The 18,153-nt window shown below is 35.9% G+C and overlaps 1 protein-coding gene across 6 annotated transcripts in view; it reads right to left on the bottom strand.

The window, feature by feature from the left end:
- The window catches only part of RIF1 (replication timing regulatory factor 1), a 63,576-nt gene that overhangs the window by 17,929 nt on the left and 27,494 nt on the right, over positions 1-18,153 (bottom strand). For all 6 annotated transcript variants that reach the window (XM_027589141.2, XM_027589145.2, XM_027589146.2 and 3 more), the window contains 5 exons: positions 6,241-6,340; positions 3,303-3,567; positions 2,121-2,163; positions 1,148-1,350; positions 495-594 (listed from right to left, as the gene is read on the bottom strand). In XM_027589141.2, coding sequence (XP_027444942.1) covers positions 495-594; positions 1,148-1,350; positions 2,121-2,163; positions 3,303-3,567; positions 6,241-6,340 — 711 coding nt within the window. The remainder of the gene's footprint in view (positions 1-494; positions 595-1,147; positions 1,351-2,120; positions 2,164-3,302; positions 3,568-6,240; positions 6,341-18,153) is intronic.

Here is an 18,153-nt window from a genome sequence, read left to right as displayed (position 1 = left end):
TATAAGATTAACGAACAAACAAAGCAGAAAACAGACTCAAAGACAAGAAACAAACTATTGGTTACCAGAGGGGGATTGGTTGGGGACAGAAAAATTGGTGAAAGGGATTAAAAAGTACAAACTTCCCGTTATAAAATAAGTCATGGGGATGTAATATACAGTATATGAATACAGTCAGTAATATTGTCATAACTCATACAGATGGTAACTAGACTTACGAAGATCATTTTGATATATAAAAATATCAAATCACTATGATGTATACCTGAAACAGGATACTCTATGTCGATTATACTTCAATTTTAAAAAAAAGTGTTTCAAGCCAGGCAACAGACTTTATAAAAAACCCTATATTATGGTGCTCTTATGCTCAAATTTTACTCGTTTATCACGTCAAAAAAAACATTCTAAGATTCTGTCTTTTAAAAAATTACACTGCAAGCCAATAAACAAACTACTCAAACATCATTCAAAAGTAAAAAACCTCAACTTACTGCATTTGAATATGGTCCACTGGATTCCTCCATAATTTCAACATTTTCCAAACCAGGTAAAAGCAACAGAAATTTCTGTTTGGCTTGTCTTAGTACTGGTCTTTAAAAAAGTACATAAACATATACACCTTGAGTCAAGCAGTACTGGTGAATACTGATATGTTAACAAGAACACTTTAGTTATAATTTTAAAATGGCAAAATATATCCACCTTAAAGACTGTTTCTCATTCTACATACACAAAACTGGGACAAATGTAAAACATTTAGTTTTTTGCTAACCTCTTCAGTTCCCAAATTTTCTTAAGAAATTTCCCAAATTTTATCATGCAAAATTCCAAGCAAAAGTAGACTATTACATTAAATTCCCGTGTACACATCACCCAGATTTAATAACCACCAATTCCTTGCCTTTTATATTTCTTTTATTAAGGAAAATTTAACACTGCTTTTTATGTTCCTAAAACCACGGGTTACTCTAAGTACCAAAGTAAAAGGTCAAGTTATGTTTAATAGTTACCATGTATTACAAATTAACATTTGAACTGAGGAAAGTTCTGCTATGATTCCTCCTAAGAAAAATTCATGTTAAGACCAAAATATCAATTTATGCAATCATAGTAACTATATAAAATAGTTTTGTGGTTAGCATACTTTAACTCTTCAGGATAAGTCAACGTCGACACTTTAGCAAATGTGGCGTTCCAGAACTGAGCACTTTGTTTTCTAATCTGTTTATTCCTGTGCAAAAATATTATGCATAATAATGGAGAGATGTATTCAAGAAGTTCGCTGTCGTAAGTTCCAGTGTAGCTGAAGTGTAGACAAGTAATTATCTCTCCCAGTAGCTTTTCTAACTAGGAAAAAGGAAAATTTTATTAGGATACCCTATGGAAATGTTCTTTTAAAACAGGAAAAATAAAACCCCGAAGCATACTAAACAATTCACAACATATTACTATTTCAATTTTTTAAATTCAAACTTTTTTTTTTAAAGCTCCCATATGGGATGCCTGGGTGGCTCAGCTGTTACATGTCTGCCTTCGGCTCAGGTCATGATCCCAGGGTCTTGGGATCGAGCCCCGCATCGGGCTCCCTGCTCAGTGGGAAGCCTGCTTCTCCCTTTCCCACTCCCCCTGCTTGTGTTCCCTCTCGCTGTCTCTGTCAAATAAATAAATAAAAGTCTTAAAAACAAAAACAAAAATAAAAACCTCCCATCTGTCGCCTTAAATATGATTATAAACTGACAAATTATCAGGTGAATTTACTGTAATTATCAATATAAGACCTTGATTTCAAACTTATTTTCCATTAACAGAAAAAATTACATTTTCTCATGAACAGAGATTAACAGTTGACTACCCAAGTTTTACCTATAAAATACTGGAACCAATTACCCTCATGTATAAAGAGGTAAGATAGGAGGTGGGGAGTAGTATGAATTTTAAGCAACATTACTCAATCCTTCTTTAAAAACTATGTGCCCATGTCATGTTATCAAATGTCCATTAAACTGGAAATATAATCCTTTTACAAATCAGAACTATATATAAGGAAGACAATTACCTAAACCCTAACATTTTTTTCACCATGAAAGTATGTTTTACAGACAACTGTCCATTTTTACCTTGTTGCTCATACAACTATACACTTTAGGAACTTCATCAAGCCTGGGAAGAAAAACACAAGAGTACCACTTACATTTTAGAAAGTTAAACCTAAAAATATATAATGCAGCCATAAAAATGAGACTTGTGTAAGTGATAGAAGGTGCCCCAAGACTTAATTTTAAAAATGTCAAATTACCATACATTAAAACATGAAACAAACCTACCTTTAAAAAATGAACCACAGAAAAACATCTAGAAATACCTCAAAATACTAATACTTGTTTCTGTACCTCTTTTAAAAAGCATAAATAATTTGTATGCTTAAAGACTAAAAGAAGATGTGCAAAATGCTAATATATTTGGGGTTCTACTTTGTACTTTTATAAAATTTGTTCCTAAAACTTTCTCCATGAATTTATAAAAGACAGACTATTATGATTGAACCACATAAGCTTGTTAGAAAAAACATTGTTGAATCCTTTCAAATTGCTTTTTAAAAAAGTTATGTCATTTGGAATTTTTCAGGGTTCAAGGCACTGCTTGCTTCGATTCAAATGTAAAGGATAATGTAAATTAAATTTTTACAGGATAATTCAAAAATTTAAATGTGTATACCTTTTGAACCACCAATGTGACATCTAGGACCTCTTTCTGCAGTAGTGGCAAACGTGGACACTGACATGTATACAAATATGTTCAACTGTAATATTGTTAAGTTAGGAGGGAAAAGGCTAGAAAAATATGTATGTCTGCTAACAGGAAATTGGGTATAAAAGTCTTATGGAACCCTCTGGAGACATCAAAGAGAATGAGATTCTTAGATGAATGGTGCAAGATGCATACAATATTTTAAGGGTATACCATGTACTTAATTGCAAAGTAGCATATCAAGTATGCTTCATATACATAATGTTTAACAGGTATGCTTGTTTGTATTATCAAATCTGAAAAGGTATGAACTAAATTGAAAAGGGGGGTTGAACTAGCACAAAAAATTTACAGACTCCCAATTTCTACCTTGTATTTATGTGTGATTTGAACTATCTTTTTAACAAATGCAGTTTAATGTATTACCCCTTCACTAAATTTTAGCAAACACCATCCATAACAACAAGCTGATAGGAAAATGACAAAAGTTTACTACCTAGATCTAAAGACATGTAATTTAAAGTTATTAAGTAGAAATTCTAAATACTTACTTTAAGTTTTCATAAAATAATGCCAGAGGTCTTGTTAAAGTTGCAAATATTTTTCGGATCATAGAAGGCAAAGAAATACGTCCAAGTACATTAGAAAGAATACTGGTGATTGAGTTGCCAACAGTGAGGAGAGTATCAGAATGTACTTCCTTGAAGCTCAGAGTGTGGAAAGAATAGATCACTCTCACAGTAAGTTTAAATAAAGAAGCCAATTTCCCTAGAGGTTCTTTCTTCTTTTTGGACCAATCTGAAGGTCTCTGTGGTGCTAAGATAAAATTGAATTTATTAAAAACTCAAGTACTTTGAAAAGTGTTACTGTACGTCTTTACAATTTATACCTCATTTAAGTAATAAATACACCTAAAAAATGACAGATACTTCTAATATACATGTTTCTGTAGAGTGATACCCACAAACCTTAAAATGACATGCCACTAGTGGATAAATATCACAACATTGTCTTTACGACTGAAGCAGAGACAAAGAAAAACTATTTGGCAGATGAAGATGTCTAGAAAAATGAGTATTTTCTCTAAGGAGTTATAAAATGCATTTCCTATGTTTATATCCTCTGAATTTCAACAACCGATTTGTAAGGAAGTACTAAATCATAACACAGGGTCCATGGGGCGCCTGAGTGACTCAGTCACTTAAGTGTCCGACTCTTGGTTTAAGCTCACGTCATGATCTCATTGGTGGTGGGATCAAGCCCTGAGACAAGCTCTGTGCTCACTGAGGAGTATGCTTGAAGATTCTCTCCCCCTGCCCCTCCCCCCCACTACATGCAAGCACTCTAATATTTAAAAAAAAAAAAAGATAGGTTCCAAAATTAAATTTTAAAAGTCAATTTTTAAAATAAGAAACAAAATTTCACTTAGAAATTATTGCTCCCTGGCTCATCTATAATACACTGAACCCTACAAATAACACTCAACAAGTCACAGATCCAAATCCTCAGAAAGAATCCAAAAATAGCAAGCCTAGATTTAAAGAAAAAGATGTACCTTAAAAGCACTGACTTTCCTGTGTATTGTTTTTTGTTTTTTTTTTTAAAGATTTTATTTATTTATTTGACAGAGACACAGCGAGAGAGGCAACACAAGCAGGGGGAGTGGGAGAGGGAGAAGCAGGCTTCTGGCAGAGCAGGGAGCCTGATGCGGGGCTCAATCCCAGGACCCTGGGATCATGACCTGAGCTGAAGGCAGATGCTTCATGACTGAGCCACCCAGGCGCCCCTCCTGTGTACTGTTCTTAGATCCTGCATATACCTACCTATAGGGATAAACCCACATCTGTCAAGAAAATCATACATATTCAAAAATCACCTTTCTTTCCTTCAAAGAATCCATTCTCTTAAGGTAAAATATCTCAGATGTAAGAGAAAACTCTAAATCAGTGCTTGTTGATGAAAAAATATGTGGTGAAATGACAAGTGTTACTAACAAAAGGAAGTCAACCTTCTTCCCTAGAATCGGTTTCCCAGACATGAATATAAATTGGAATGGCCACCCAAAAATTCCAGGTCGGGATGTTAAGGCTGAGAAGACAGCCATGAATCATATGACACCTATCCAACACTTGTCTACTCAAGAGGATCCGGAGCAGTGACATCTTAGTAATAACGAATAGATCTCGGTTTCTAAATGCCATTCATCCTCAGCAAAAAGAACAATGTTCCTTAGAAATATAGCTGGTTCCAGGCTGAAGAACAAGAAGTACAGGATGAGCCTGATGACTTTAGCCAAAGGTCTCAAAAAAAAAAAATGGAAACACATGAAATGGTCACATAGGCCAACATGAGCATAAGTCTTAGTAATAATAAATTATAAACCACTGAATAACAAAACACCACAGTGATAAAAATAAAATAAGGAAGGGGCACCTGGGTGGCTCAGTTGGTTAAGTGGCTGACTCTGGATTTTGGCTAAGGTCGTGAACTCAGCACCTTGAGATTGAGCCTCGAGTCCAGCTCCCTGCTCAGGAGGGAGTCTGCTTGAGATTTTCTCTACCTCTGTCCCTCCCCTGCTTGTACTCACGTACAATCTCTCACTCTCTTTCTAAAATAAATAAATAAATCTTAAAAAAAAAATATGAGGAACAAACGAAGCTATAGCTTACATTAGGATGTCATTTGCACCTGGAAGTGACTGGTGCCTAGTAGTGCTCAACAATTGTAGAATTTTATTTTTTTTAAGGCCCAAAGTGGGGCCTGAACTCACAACCCTGAGTATAGAATGATCTACTATGAAAATATGAGATAAATAACAGGGACAGCTTTTAGAATTAATGTAATTAAAGACAAAGCAGATAAGCATCTTGATACAATTCAATATAATCAAATGAAACAACGTGAACTATTCTGGTAATCATCTTAGTGCTTTAGGCAAGAAGCATTAATGGATGATAAATTCATGGGTGAAAGTTTGCTGAGAAAAAGGATATTTACATAGTCTTAAAGAATCTGCCACAAAATATTTATTATTCATAGGTACTTACAATAGAAAACTTGGCAGATACTGTCTTAACCAACTAATAAATGTTAACGCCACCAGTAACAGGACAAATAAGAACATTTTAACAAACATCAAAGTTTCCTGCCCAGATAATTCCTTGTCTAACTAAGATGGAATAGGTAAAATCACTCATATCAGCAATCTCTAACTGGGATAATATTGATCTTTCTATGGTATACAAAGGAGGAAAGAGGTTTTTGTGTGTGTGATAGAGACAGGAGAGATCACGAGCGTGTGCAAGAACATGTGAGCTCTGAGCATACCAAGGTTATACAATATAGTTGTATGCCAACTACATGACATGGTTATACAACATCTAAAGCAGTAAAATGAGGTCGGAAAAGATATTAGGATTTGATCTTGACAACAGTTTAGACAACTGTGTTTATGAAATAGCAGGTGAATGAAGTAAAAAAAGTACTTACATTTAACTTTGGGCTGATACTTAATATTATATGGTGAGAAGTCAATGCAATCCACCATTACAGTAATTATATGAATGATCCTATCCAAGAACAACAAATTCTAGGAAAGAACAATTAAGTATTATATTAGAAACTTTCAACTACTGGCTTAGTTTCCAAAAATAGTAAGCATCAACAAAAAATATAAGACTGTCACTCCCATATATAACATATAAGGTACATAAATGAAGTACAGAGTTATAAATACTTCCTAGTTAACTGCTGCGCACCTAGTACCATAATTTTTGTTTCTCGACATTTAGAGAAAATAATTCAGTTATAAGATGCCCATAAGATTCAGCATATAAACCAGTAAACTGAGAATAGAAGAGTAAGGTTCTTAATTAGATTCTTTATGGGGGGAAGGGTGCCTGGGTGGCTCAGTTGTTAAGTGTCTGCCTTCAGCTCAGGTCGCGATCCCAGGGTCCTGAGATCAAACCCCGCATTGGGCTCCCTGCTCCACGGGAAGCCTACTCCTCCCTCTCCCACTCCCCCTGCTTGTGTTCCTGCTCTCGCTCTCTCCCTGTCAAATAAATAAAATCTTTTAAAAAAAAAAAAAGATTCTTCATTGGATTCTTCATGAAAATTGTAAGTGTTCATTAAACTCAGTGATAAAACAAAAAAATGAAAAAGATGCTAAGCTCTCTCATACCCTTTTCCTCCTCCTCCTGAAATCCAACTGAAATAAAAAACAAATTGATAGAAGCATCAAAGACTTCCTAGAAAAATTTTTTTAAAGGCAGAGGGTAGGAAGACTAAAAAACAAAACAAAGGAAATCCCAGCACCGAGTCAAAAAACAATTCCAAAAGAATGGAATTTTTTTTCCTAGAAGTTTTCCTAGCAAAACTTCTGAGTAACAAGACATACTGAGAGTTCTGAGAAAAAAAGTTAATTAAAACAAATACTGAAATTAAAGATCTAGAAAACAGATGCACTTTCTTCTCCCCTTATTCTCCATTACTATCCACTTTTCCACTTCACTGGACTAATTCACGTCTGCCCCCCAAAGACAACCTCCCCAATGAGTTAATTAAGGGCCAGGAGGAGGAAAGCAGCAGTGCCATCGTTAACCACGAAAACTATGTGGGAAAGTCAGTCCACGTGACAATCTATATTTTCATGTAGAAAAGATATCAAAGTTCCAAGTGCTTCCTCCTTGCTCACAATTACAAAGTAAAGGACACTTCTAACTACGATTTGCTATCAAGACTGGCAAAGGGGCTCTCTCTTCAGTAAGGAAATGCATTCCAGCTACCGTATCGCCTTGATTAACAAACACGTACAATCCTGAGGTGTCCTAATACCAACAGAACTAATCCCATGAAGAAAAATCTAGTAGCAAACAGAAGAAAACATTAATATATTAGCTCAGAGGTAGAGGAAATATTATCGACTTAAAAACTCTAATTGTAAAAACAAAAACCATTGTAAACGGTTTTGATACACTTTCAGCATTTAAACCACAAATGAACAATTAGAGAAATACCAACTCCTAGAAAGCAGTACCAAAACAAAACACAAATAGGTGTAGTAAAAGAAAAGTAAGGAATACATAAAATGAACTAAAAAGGTCTAAAACCATCTAAAATGGTACTCAGAAAAAGAAGAGGAGCACCATTAAATAAAGCAAGGCAATTTTCCTGAGATGAAGGCACAGCTCTTTAGATCTAAAGGGTCTATATCAAGGACTGAAAAGAATAATTTAAAAAGATGCCGCACGAGACAAGCTGGTAAAATGTGTACATTCTAAAGACCAAAGAAAAATCCCACAATTTTACAGAAAACTTAAAAAAAAATCACTATCAAACTATGCATTTGCAAAAATACAAGCTATAACAAATGAGTAACTTTAGTCAAAATTCTGTAATATAAATTCGCTGGAACCTAAAAATAATAACTAATCAATTGATTATGTGAACAGGGAGCTATCAGTCATATATATGATTGATGAAAAGCCTTTTATTAAAGAATTAATAAATCGCAGTGAAGCAAAACAAGAGAAAATAATAGGATACAGGAAACTAAGATGAGCAACAAAATACCCTCAAATTTTGAAAACCTATTTATTTTCCAAGTTTATAGTACCTTGTATAATAAATAGTGTAGTAAGTAAAATTCAGATTTTCAACAAAACTTGAAAGGTGTTAAAGTGTAAAAACCTGTGGGATAGTGATATCAATGTCTTTGCTTGCTGGGGTAAAATGGATAATTAACTCTTCAAATTTGACAGGTGAAGTTTCAAGAGTAGTATCTGAAAGAAGCGGATTTCGGATTCAATAGAAGATTAAATACACTTATTAAAGACTCCTATATTTACTTATATGCTAGAAAAAGACACAGAAAGGTTAAAACAAACTGAGAAATATATACAAAGAAAATCCTAAATCTATACAATGGAAAAATATATAATAATTACAATAAATGAACTTAAATACATGGATGAACCTTCCAACTAAAACACTGAGCCCAAAAGACACACAATATGACATAACTATAAAATTTTAAAAGGAACACTGCTAAACAAATGTACATAATATATAGGTGTGGTGTAGAGTAAAAATATTTTTAATGAAACAAATTTTCAAAAAGTCAGAACAGTAATTCACTCTTCAGGGAGAGGAGGGTATGGTGATTCAAAATGCATAGGGGTGCATCTGAGGTGCTCACAATGCTCTATTAACGGACTTGGGTGATGCTATTTCTGTATGATAATTTGTCAGACTGAACTGTTTCATGCATTTTTCTTTGTTAAGTTTCTCAGTTTTTTTAAAAAAGATTTCACACATTCTCAAAAAGGTGTATTAATATCAGTTAATATCAAGTTGGCAAAATTCAAAAAAGGCAGTAAAGAGGAACTAATTACTGTGAAGACAAAGTCACAACTTAAGTATGATGGTGTAGCATTAAAATACATAATAAACGTTTTCAAATACATCAAATTCACAATCAGGGAGACCCTTTATCAGAAACAGGTGGTAAGGGGAAGATGGCAGACTAGGAGGATCCTAAACCACCTCATCCCCAAAATACACCTAAGATCACACCCACATCAGTACAAATAACCCAGAAAATGATACATAAACTGGCAGAACATACTCTCCATGGCTAAAGGTAGAGAAGTGGCTACATGGCAAGCAGAAGGAAGGGTGGAGATGAGCTTGGGGATCAAGCTGGCTCACAAAATAGTCCCCCCCAGTAGGGAGGGCCACTGCAGGCACAGAGGAGAGAAGCAGACCCTATCCCAGGCACCAGAAAGATGAATCTCTGTACATTTGGCTTTGTGTGGGGCTCAACACCTGGAACTTTAAAAAATCACATGGCTGGGCCAGGACCGCCAGCAGAAACTGAGTCTCCACCCTTAAAGGGATAGCATAACAACCTCACTGAGGTACAGCACAGATACAGCAGTTTGAGAAATGCCTGGAGTACAAGGGAAAGACATCTGTAACTGATCTCCAAACAAGTGCTGAAGGGGAAGGGATCTTTAAGAGACTTATCCAAGAACAAAAGCTGGCAGGTGCAATTTCGCTCCCCAATGCCCAGGCTAGATACACGGACATGTACAGGAACTAGCACAGCACGAATACTCTCCAGCTAGCTTGCTAACAGCTTGCCCTGCCCCCATGTTCTGCTGTGGACTCACCCCTCCAACCTGCCCCATGGCCTGGCAGTGTGCAAGCAGCCCCGATAAGGATCAGCAGGACTCCAAAGTGACTCCTGTCCTGGGGAAAGGGGAACATAACCATATATACCATTCCATCTGTGGCCCCAGCAGTGGACTGGGAGCAGACGTCAGGTCTGACTGCAGGCCCCACCCACCAATGAAAACTTCTCAGGGGACAACACAGGGAAAACAACATGCAGTTCCTTGCTACTGCATCTCTGGCAAACACCTGGTCTGACTCAATTCAAGCCCAAGGTGGTCCCAGACTGGCTCACTAACAACACAGGGATAAACCCTGCCCAGAGGCAAAACCACTACAGAGGACTGAAGGCAAAAGTGACTCAGGCACAACAGCAGGGCTCATACAACAAATATACGAGACACCCTGAAGTGCCAAGGTTCCGGTGAACAGGGGACACTGCACTGCAGGGCACTACAGGACCTCTTCCTCATACGGCCACTACTTACAAAAGCAGGAGATATAGCTGACGTTCCTAACACGCAGAAACAGACATGGAGAGTTAGATAAAATGAGGAAACTGAGGAATATGTCCCAAACAGAAGAACAGGGTAAGTCCCAGCAAGAGACCTAAATGAAATGGAGAGAAGTAATACACCTGATAGGAAATTGAAAGTAATGGCCATAAAGATACTCAATGACTTGACAAAAGACTGGAGGGCCTCAATGAGACCCTGAAAAAGAGAAAACATAAGGGGCACCTGGTGGTTCAGTCGGTTAAGTGTCCAACTCCTGATTTAGGCTTATGTCATGATCGCAGGGTCCTGGGACTGACACCCGCATCAGGCTCCGAGCTCAGCTCCGAGTCTGCCTGTCCTTCTCCCTCTGCTCCTCACCGCCCCCCACTCTCTCCAATTAATAAATAAAATCTTTTTTAAAAAAAGAAAACATAAAAGCCTATCAGAGACAGAAGAACTCAATAACTGAACTAAAAAAACACTAGATGGAATAAATAGTAGACTAGATAAAGAAGAATGGATCAGCAACCTGGAGGAAAGCAATCAAGTTGAACAGAAGAGAAAAAGTAATAAAAGATGAAAATAGACCATGGAAATTCAGTGACACCATCAAGCGTAAAACACCCACCTTATAGTGACCTCAGAAGAGACAGAAGAGGGGGCAGAAAATTTGAAGAAATAGCTGAAAACTTCCCAACCCTGAGGAAGTCAACAAGTCCCAGATCCAGGAGGCACAAGACAGACCCCAACAGAATCAGCCCAAGAAGGTCCACACCAAGACACAGAGTAATCCAAATGGCAAAAAGTAGTGAGAGAGAATTTTAACAGCAGCAAGAGAAAAGAAAACACAGACGGGGGAAACCCCATATGGCTATAAAGCTGATTTTTCAGCAAAAATCTTGTAGGCCAGACTGAGGGCCATGAAGTATTCAAAGTGCTGAAAGAAAAACACCTGCAACCAAGACTGCTCTATCCAGCAAGGCTATCATTCAGGATAGAAGGTGACATAAAGAGTTTCGCAGATAAACAAAAGTTAAAGGAACTCATAACCAAATAAGCTAGCCCTATAAGAAATGTTAAAGAGGATTCTTTGAGTGGAAAAGAAAGACCGTAAGTAGGAGTAAGAAAAGTAGGAAGCACAAAAACAGGAAAATGAAGTCTCTATATATATCAGTAAAGGGATTCACAAAATAAAAGAATGTAAAGTATGAACCCATATACCTAAAACGTAGGTGTGAAGACACAGGAGTAAAGAAAGGGTTCAAACTTAAGCAGACTGCTATCTATATGCAAAACATTATATATAAACCTAATGGTAACCACAAATCAAAAACCAGTAACAGGGTGCCCTGGGTGGCTCAGATGGTTAAGCATCTGCCTTTGGCTCAGGTCATGATCCCAGGGTCCTGGGATCGAGTCCCATATCAGCTCCCGCTCCTTAGGAGCCTGCTTTTCCCTCTGCCTCTCTCTCTCATGTGAATAAATAAAATCTTCACACACAAAAAAAAACACAAAAAAACAGTAATAAATTGCAAAAAAAAATACAAAGAAAGCAATCCAAATATGTCACTAAAGAAAGGCAGCAAACCATAAGAGAGCAAGAGAAGGAAAAGAGAAGAACTACAAAAACAACAAAGGAACAAGTAACAAAACAGCAGTAAGTATACACCTTTCAATAATTACTTTGAGGGTGCCTGGGTGGCTCAGTTGGTTGAGCGACTGCCTTCGGCTCAGGTTATGATCCCGGAGTCCCGATCGAGTCCCGCATCAGGCTCCATGCTGAGCGGGGAGTCTGCTTCTCCCTCTGACCCTCCCCCCTCTCATGCTCCCTTTATCTCATCCTCTCTCTCAAATAAATAAAAATATTAAAAAAAAATAATTACTTTGGATGTAGATGGAATAAATTCTCCAATCAAGACACAAAGGATAAGGGAATGAATAAAAAAGCAACACCTATCTATATGAAGCCTACAAGAGACCCATGTCAGACCTAAAGACACATACAGATTGAAAGTGAAAGGATGCAAAAGCATTAATCATGCAAATGGAAGTGGAAAAAAAGCTGTTAGCAATGCTTAAACAAAATAAACTTTGAAACAAAGACTTAACAAAAGAAAGACACTATACAATAAAGGGAGCTATCCAATAACATAAAACAGTTATAAATATTTATGCACCCAACACGGAACCAACCAAATATAGAAAGCAGCTAACAAAGGAAGTAATTGATAGTAACACAGTAATAGTAGAGGAGTTTTAAACCCGACTTACATCAATGGACAGATCATCCAAACAGAAAATCAACAAGGAAACAGTGGCTCTGAATGACACAATGGACCAGATGGATCTAACAGTTATATTCAGAACATTCCAACCAAAAACAGAACATTCTTTTCAAGTGCGCATGGAATGTTCTCCAAGATAGACATGTTAAGCCGCAAAACTCAACAAATTCAAAAAATCAAACTTAGACGATGCATCTTTTCAAACCACAACCTTATGAAACTAGTAATCAACCACAAGAAAAAATGTGGAAAGAACACAAATACATGGGGGCGCCTGGGTGGCTCAGTCATTAAGCGTCTGTCTTCGGCTGAGGTCATGATCCCGGGGTCCTGGGATGGAGCCCCACATCGGGCTTCCTGCTTGGCCCTCCTCCTCCTCCCTCTCCCACTCCCCCTGCTTGTGTCCCCTCTCTAGCTGTCTCTCTCTCTGTCAAATAAATAAAATCTTTAAAAAGGAACACAAATATGTGAAAGTTAAATGACACTAAATAATGAATGGGCCAAACAAGAAATCATGGAGACAAATGAAAATGGAAACACAATGTTCCAAAGACTGTGGGATGCAGCAAAAGTGGTTCTAAGGGAAGTTTACAGCAATATGGACCTACTTCAAGAGGCAAAAAAAAAAAAAAAAAAAAAAATCTCGCAAACAACCTAATCTTACACGTAAAGAAGCAGGAAAAAGAACAAACATGACCCAAAACCAGCAGAAGGAAGGAAATAATAAAAATTAGAGCAGAAACAGGATTAGAAACAAAGAAAAAACAATAGAACTGATAAATGTACCAAAATGAACTTTGAAAAGTTCAACGAAACTGATAAACCTTTAGCCAGATTTATGAGCAAAAAAAGAGGACTCAAATAAGCAAAATCAGAAATGAAAGAGGATAAACAGGGGCACTTGGCTGGCTCAGTCAGAAGAGCACATGACTCTTGATCTTGGGGTTGCGGGTTTGAGCCCCACCTTGGGTGGAGAGATTACTTAAAAATAAAATCTTTTTTACAAATTCGATTACTTTAATAAATGTAAGGTTCTTACAGTTACCTATTTCTTCCTGATTGAGCTTTAATACTAGTTGTCGTTGAAGGAATCTGTCCCTTTCGTTAAGATTAACAAAGTTACTGGCATAAAATGGTTCATAAAATTCTTCATTATTATTTCTTTTTAAAGTTTTTTTTAATTTAAATCCAATTAACTAAATATAATGTATTACTGGTTTCAGAGGTAGAGGTCAGTGATTTATCAGTCTTATATAATACCCTGTGCTCATTACATCACATGCCCTCCTTAATGTCCAGCACCCAGCCACCACCCCATCCCTACACCCCCTCCCCTCCAGCAACCATGTATCCTATGATTAAGAGTCTCTTATGGTTTGTCTCCCTCTCTGATTTCATCTTGTTTTATTTTTTCCTCTATTCCCCTGTGAACCTGTTTTGTTTTTTAAATTCCACATACTAGTGAGATCCTATGATAACTGTCTTTCTCCGACTGAAATAAATCTTAAAAAAAAAAAGAAAAATAACTGACACCACAGAAATACAAAGGAGTATAAGAGAGTATTATGAAAATTATATGCCAAGAAATCAGACAACATAGAAGATCAATTCCTAGAAACATACCTCCCAAAACTGATCAGGAAGAAACAGAAAATTTGAACAGAATGGTTACTAGCAATGCAATTGAATCAGTAATCAAAAAACTCCCAACAAACAGAAGTCCAGGATCAGATGGCATCACAGATGAATTCTACCAAACATTTAAAGAACAGTTAATAACTATTCTTCTCAAACTATTCCAAAAACAGAAGAGGGAGAAAACTTCCAAATTCATTCTATGAGGACAGCATTACCTTGATACCAAAACAGATAAAGATACTATGAAAAAGAGAACTATAGACCAGTATCTGATGAACATAGATGCAAAAATCCTCAACAAAATATCAGCAAAAGGAATCTAAAAATACATACAAAAAAATCATTCATGGGGCACCTGGGTGGCTCAGTCGATTGAGCATCTGACTCTTGATTTCGGGTCAGGTCATGACCTCAAGCCCCATGCTGGGCTCCACCCTGAGTGTGGAACCTGCCTGGGATTCTCGCTCTTCCTCCCTCTGAACCCCTCCACCCCTGCTCACACTTTCTGCTCTCCCTTAAAAAGAAAAAAGAAAACCCTAAAGATTCCACCAAAAATATTACTAGAACTGATAAATGAATTCAGTAAGGTCATAGGATACAAAATCAACATACAGAAATCCATTTCATTTCTATACACAAATAATGAAGAGAAATTAAGGAAACAATCCCATTTACAATTACACCAAAAATAATAAAATACCTAGGAATAAACTTCACCAAGGAGATAAAAGACCTGATGTCTAAAAGTATAAAATACTGATGAAAGAAACTGAAGATGACACAAATAAATCCAAAGATACTCCATGCACACAGACTAGAAGAACAAATATTGTTAAAATGTCCTTACTATCCAAAGCAATCTACAGATTTAATGCAACCCCTACCAAAATCCCAACAGCATTTTTCACAGAATAACCAACTTTAGAATTTGAATGGAACCACAAAAGACCCCAAATAGCCAAAGCAATCCTAAGAAATGCCAAAACTAAAGGTACCACAATTCCCAATAACAAGATATACTACAAATCTGTAGCAATCAAAACAGTACGGTACTGGCACAAAACCAGACATATAGATCAATGGAGCAGGACAGAAAGCCCAGAAACAAACCCATGAATTCTATAGTCAATTAATCCTTGACAAAAGGGGCAAGACTACGGTGTTTGGAAAACTAGACAGTTACATGCAAAGAATAAAAGTGCACCACTTTCTTACACCATATGCAAAAATAATCTCAAAATGGATCTTATAGGACCTAAATATGAGACCTGAATATGAGACCTGAAACCATAAAAATTCTGCAAGAGATGACAGGCAGTAATTTCTCTGACATTGGCCATAGCAAATTTTTTTCTATTGAGACAAGTAAAAAAACAAAATTAAATGACTGAGACTACATCAAAATAAAAAAAAGTTTCTGCAGAGCAAAGCAAACAATCAACAAAACTACAAGGCAATCTATGGAACGGGAGAAGATATTTGCAAACAAAATATCTGATACAAGGTTAGCATCCAAAATAAAGAACTTATAAAACCCAACGTCAAAAAACAAATAATCCAATTAAAAACAGGCAGAAAACATGAAAAGACATTTCTCTAAAGAAGATATACAGATGGCCAACAGACATGAGAAAATGCTCTACATCACTCATCATCAAACAAATGCAAATCAAAACTACAATGAGGTATCACCTCACACTTATCAGAATGACTAAAAACACAACAAGCATGGGCAAGGATGTGAAGAAAAAGGAACCTTCATGCACTGTTGGTGGGAATGCAAACTGGTGCAGCTACTCTGGAAAACCGTATGGAAGTTCCTCAAAAAATTAAAAATAAAATTACTATATGATCCAGTAATTCCATTACTGGGTATTTACCTGAAGAATACAAAAACACTAATTCAAAAAGGAATGTGCCTTCCAATGTTTACTGCAGCATTATCTACAATAGCTAAATTATGGAAGCAGCCCAAGTGGCCATCAACAGATGAATGGATAAAAAAAAAATGTGGTGTGTGTGTGCGTGTGTGTACACACACACACGCACACACACACACAATGGAATATTACTCAGACATAAAGAAGAATAAAATCTTGCCATTTCAACAACATGGATGGATCTAAAGGGTATAATGCTAAGTGAAATCAGTCAGTCAGAGAAAGACAAATATATGATCTCATTCATATATGGAATTTTAGAAACAAAACAAACAACAAAAGAGACAAACCAAATAACAGACTCTTAACTATAGAAAACAAACTGACGGTTACCAGAGGGAAGGTACATGGGAGGAATGGGTGACACAGATGAAGGGGATGAAAAGTACACTTATCATGGTGAGCACTGTGTAATTAATGTATAGAACTGTTAAATCACTATATTGTACACCTGAAACTAATTTAACACTGCATGTTAACTATATTCGAGCTAAAACAAAAATTGAAGGAAAAATTAGTATTTATATTTATAATAAAATCTGTAATGCAAAGTATATATATTTTAAATGCTATCCTATAAATTATATATAAATACATACATATAGTATCAATTATAATACATAATAAATAACAAATATATTTACAATTTATTAATATTTATCTATAATTGATAGCAATAATAGTCTTACAGGCATATATTAGAAAAGATGAAAAGTGAAGCCTTCAGATATAAGCTAAAAAATTACCCAGAAAATGAAAACAAAAATATTCAGGATATAAAGACACAGAAAACTTAAAAAATTAGAAATCCAACTTTTCAGAATTTTTAATGAGTTTATAAATTCTTTTATGTTTATTTTTTTCAATTTTTAAAATTTATAGTTCACATACAATGTTAGTATTGGGTATAACATCCTTTTCCATAATACTGGGATAATTCTGATTACTGTATTTTCATCCAAGATTTATCAGTGACTTTAAAAATGGTGATGATCAATGGACAATACAACTATAGATACGACATTCTTCTTACACTAGACAAAAATTTGAGAATGAGGAATTCCAGTTTCACTAATGAAGACACATGCAAAAATCTTAAAACACTATATGCAATGTTTGAAAAAACTTTCACTACGACTATGTGTATCCAAAGAACACAAGATTGGTTCAATAAAAGGAAATGCACATCAGCAACAGCTTTTATATACTCCAACAGCAACCACATAGGGTTTCTGTATGGGTGGGGATAGTTGGGCCTTTATAATAGCTGCAAGCTTCATAACTACCAAAAATCAAGCATAAGTTAGATTAAAAGTACCAAAATACACGAACACAATTATTCCTGGATGGAAATAAAGATGTAAAATATTTTTAAATTTCTCTACGAATTTAATGTAACCAACCAAGCCAAGCAAAAATCTAAAGTCTATTTCATAAAACTTGACAGATTCTAAATTTCTTCCAGAAGAGAACAAAGATGAAAACATAACCAAAATTTAAGATATTTAAAAGATGAAAACTATGGGTCGACATTCTCCCTACCTGTTATAAAAGTCATTCAACAAATTCAACTATGTGCCAGATAAATTCCAGGGATACATATCAAGACAAGATGTCCCTAACCTCATGGAGCGTTGGTTAAGTAACATAATGAGGTACACAAATGATTGTGACATAAGTGCCAAAAAGGAAATAACAAGGTGCCACGATAGATACTAATAAATGTAATTAAATAAGACCCCCTGGGGAATGAAGCATAAGTCTCATGGGCAGTTATAAGCAGTCAAAATTTTTATTCTAAGTGCTACAGGTTTTTCAGCAATAAGATCTGATTTACTTTTTTTAAGTCACTCTGAAATTCTATTGTAT

Source organism: Zalophus californianus, chromosome 3, assembly GCF_009762305.2.
Source record: "Zalophus californianus isolate mZalCal1 chromosome 3, mZalCal1.pri.v2, whole genome shotgun sequence".
Lineage (NCBI taxonomy): Eukaryota > Metazoa > Chordata > Mammalia > Carnivora > Otariidae > Zalophus > Zalophus californianus.
Note: the sequence above shows the minus strand (reverse complement) of the source record. Positions and strands in the feature narration are given on the sequence as shown.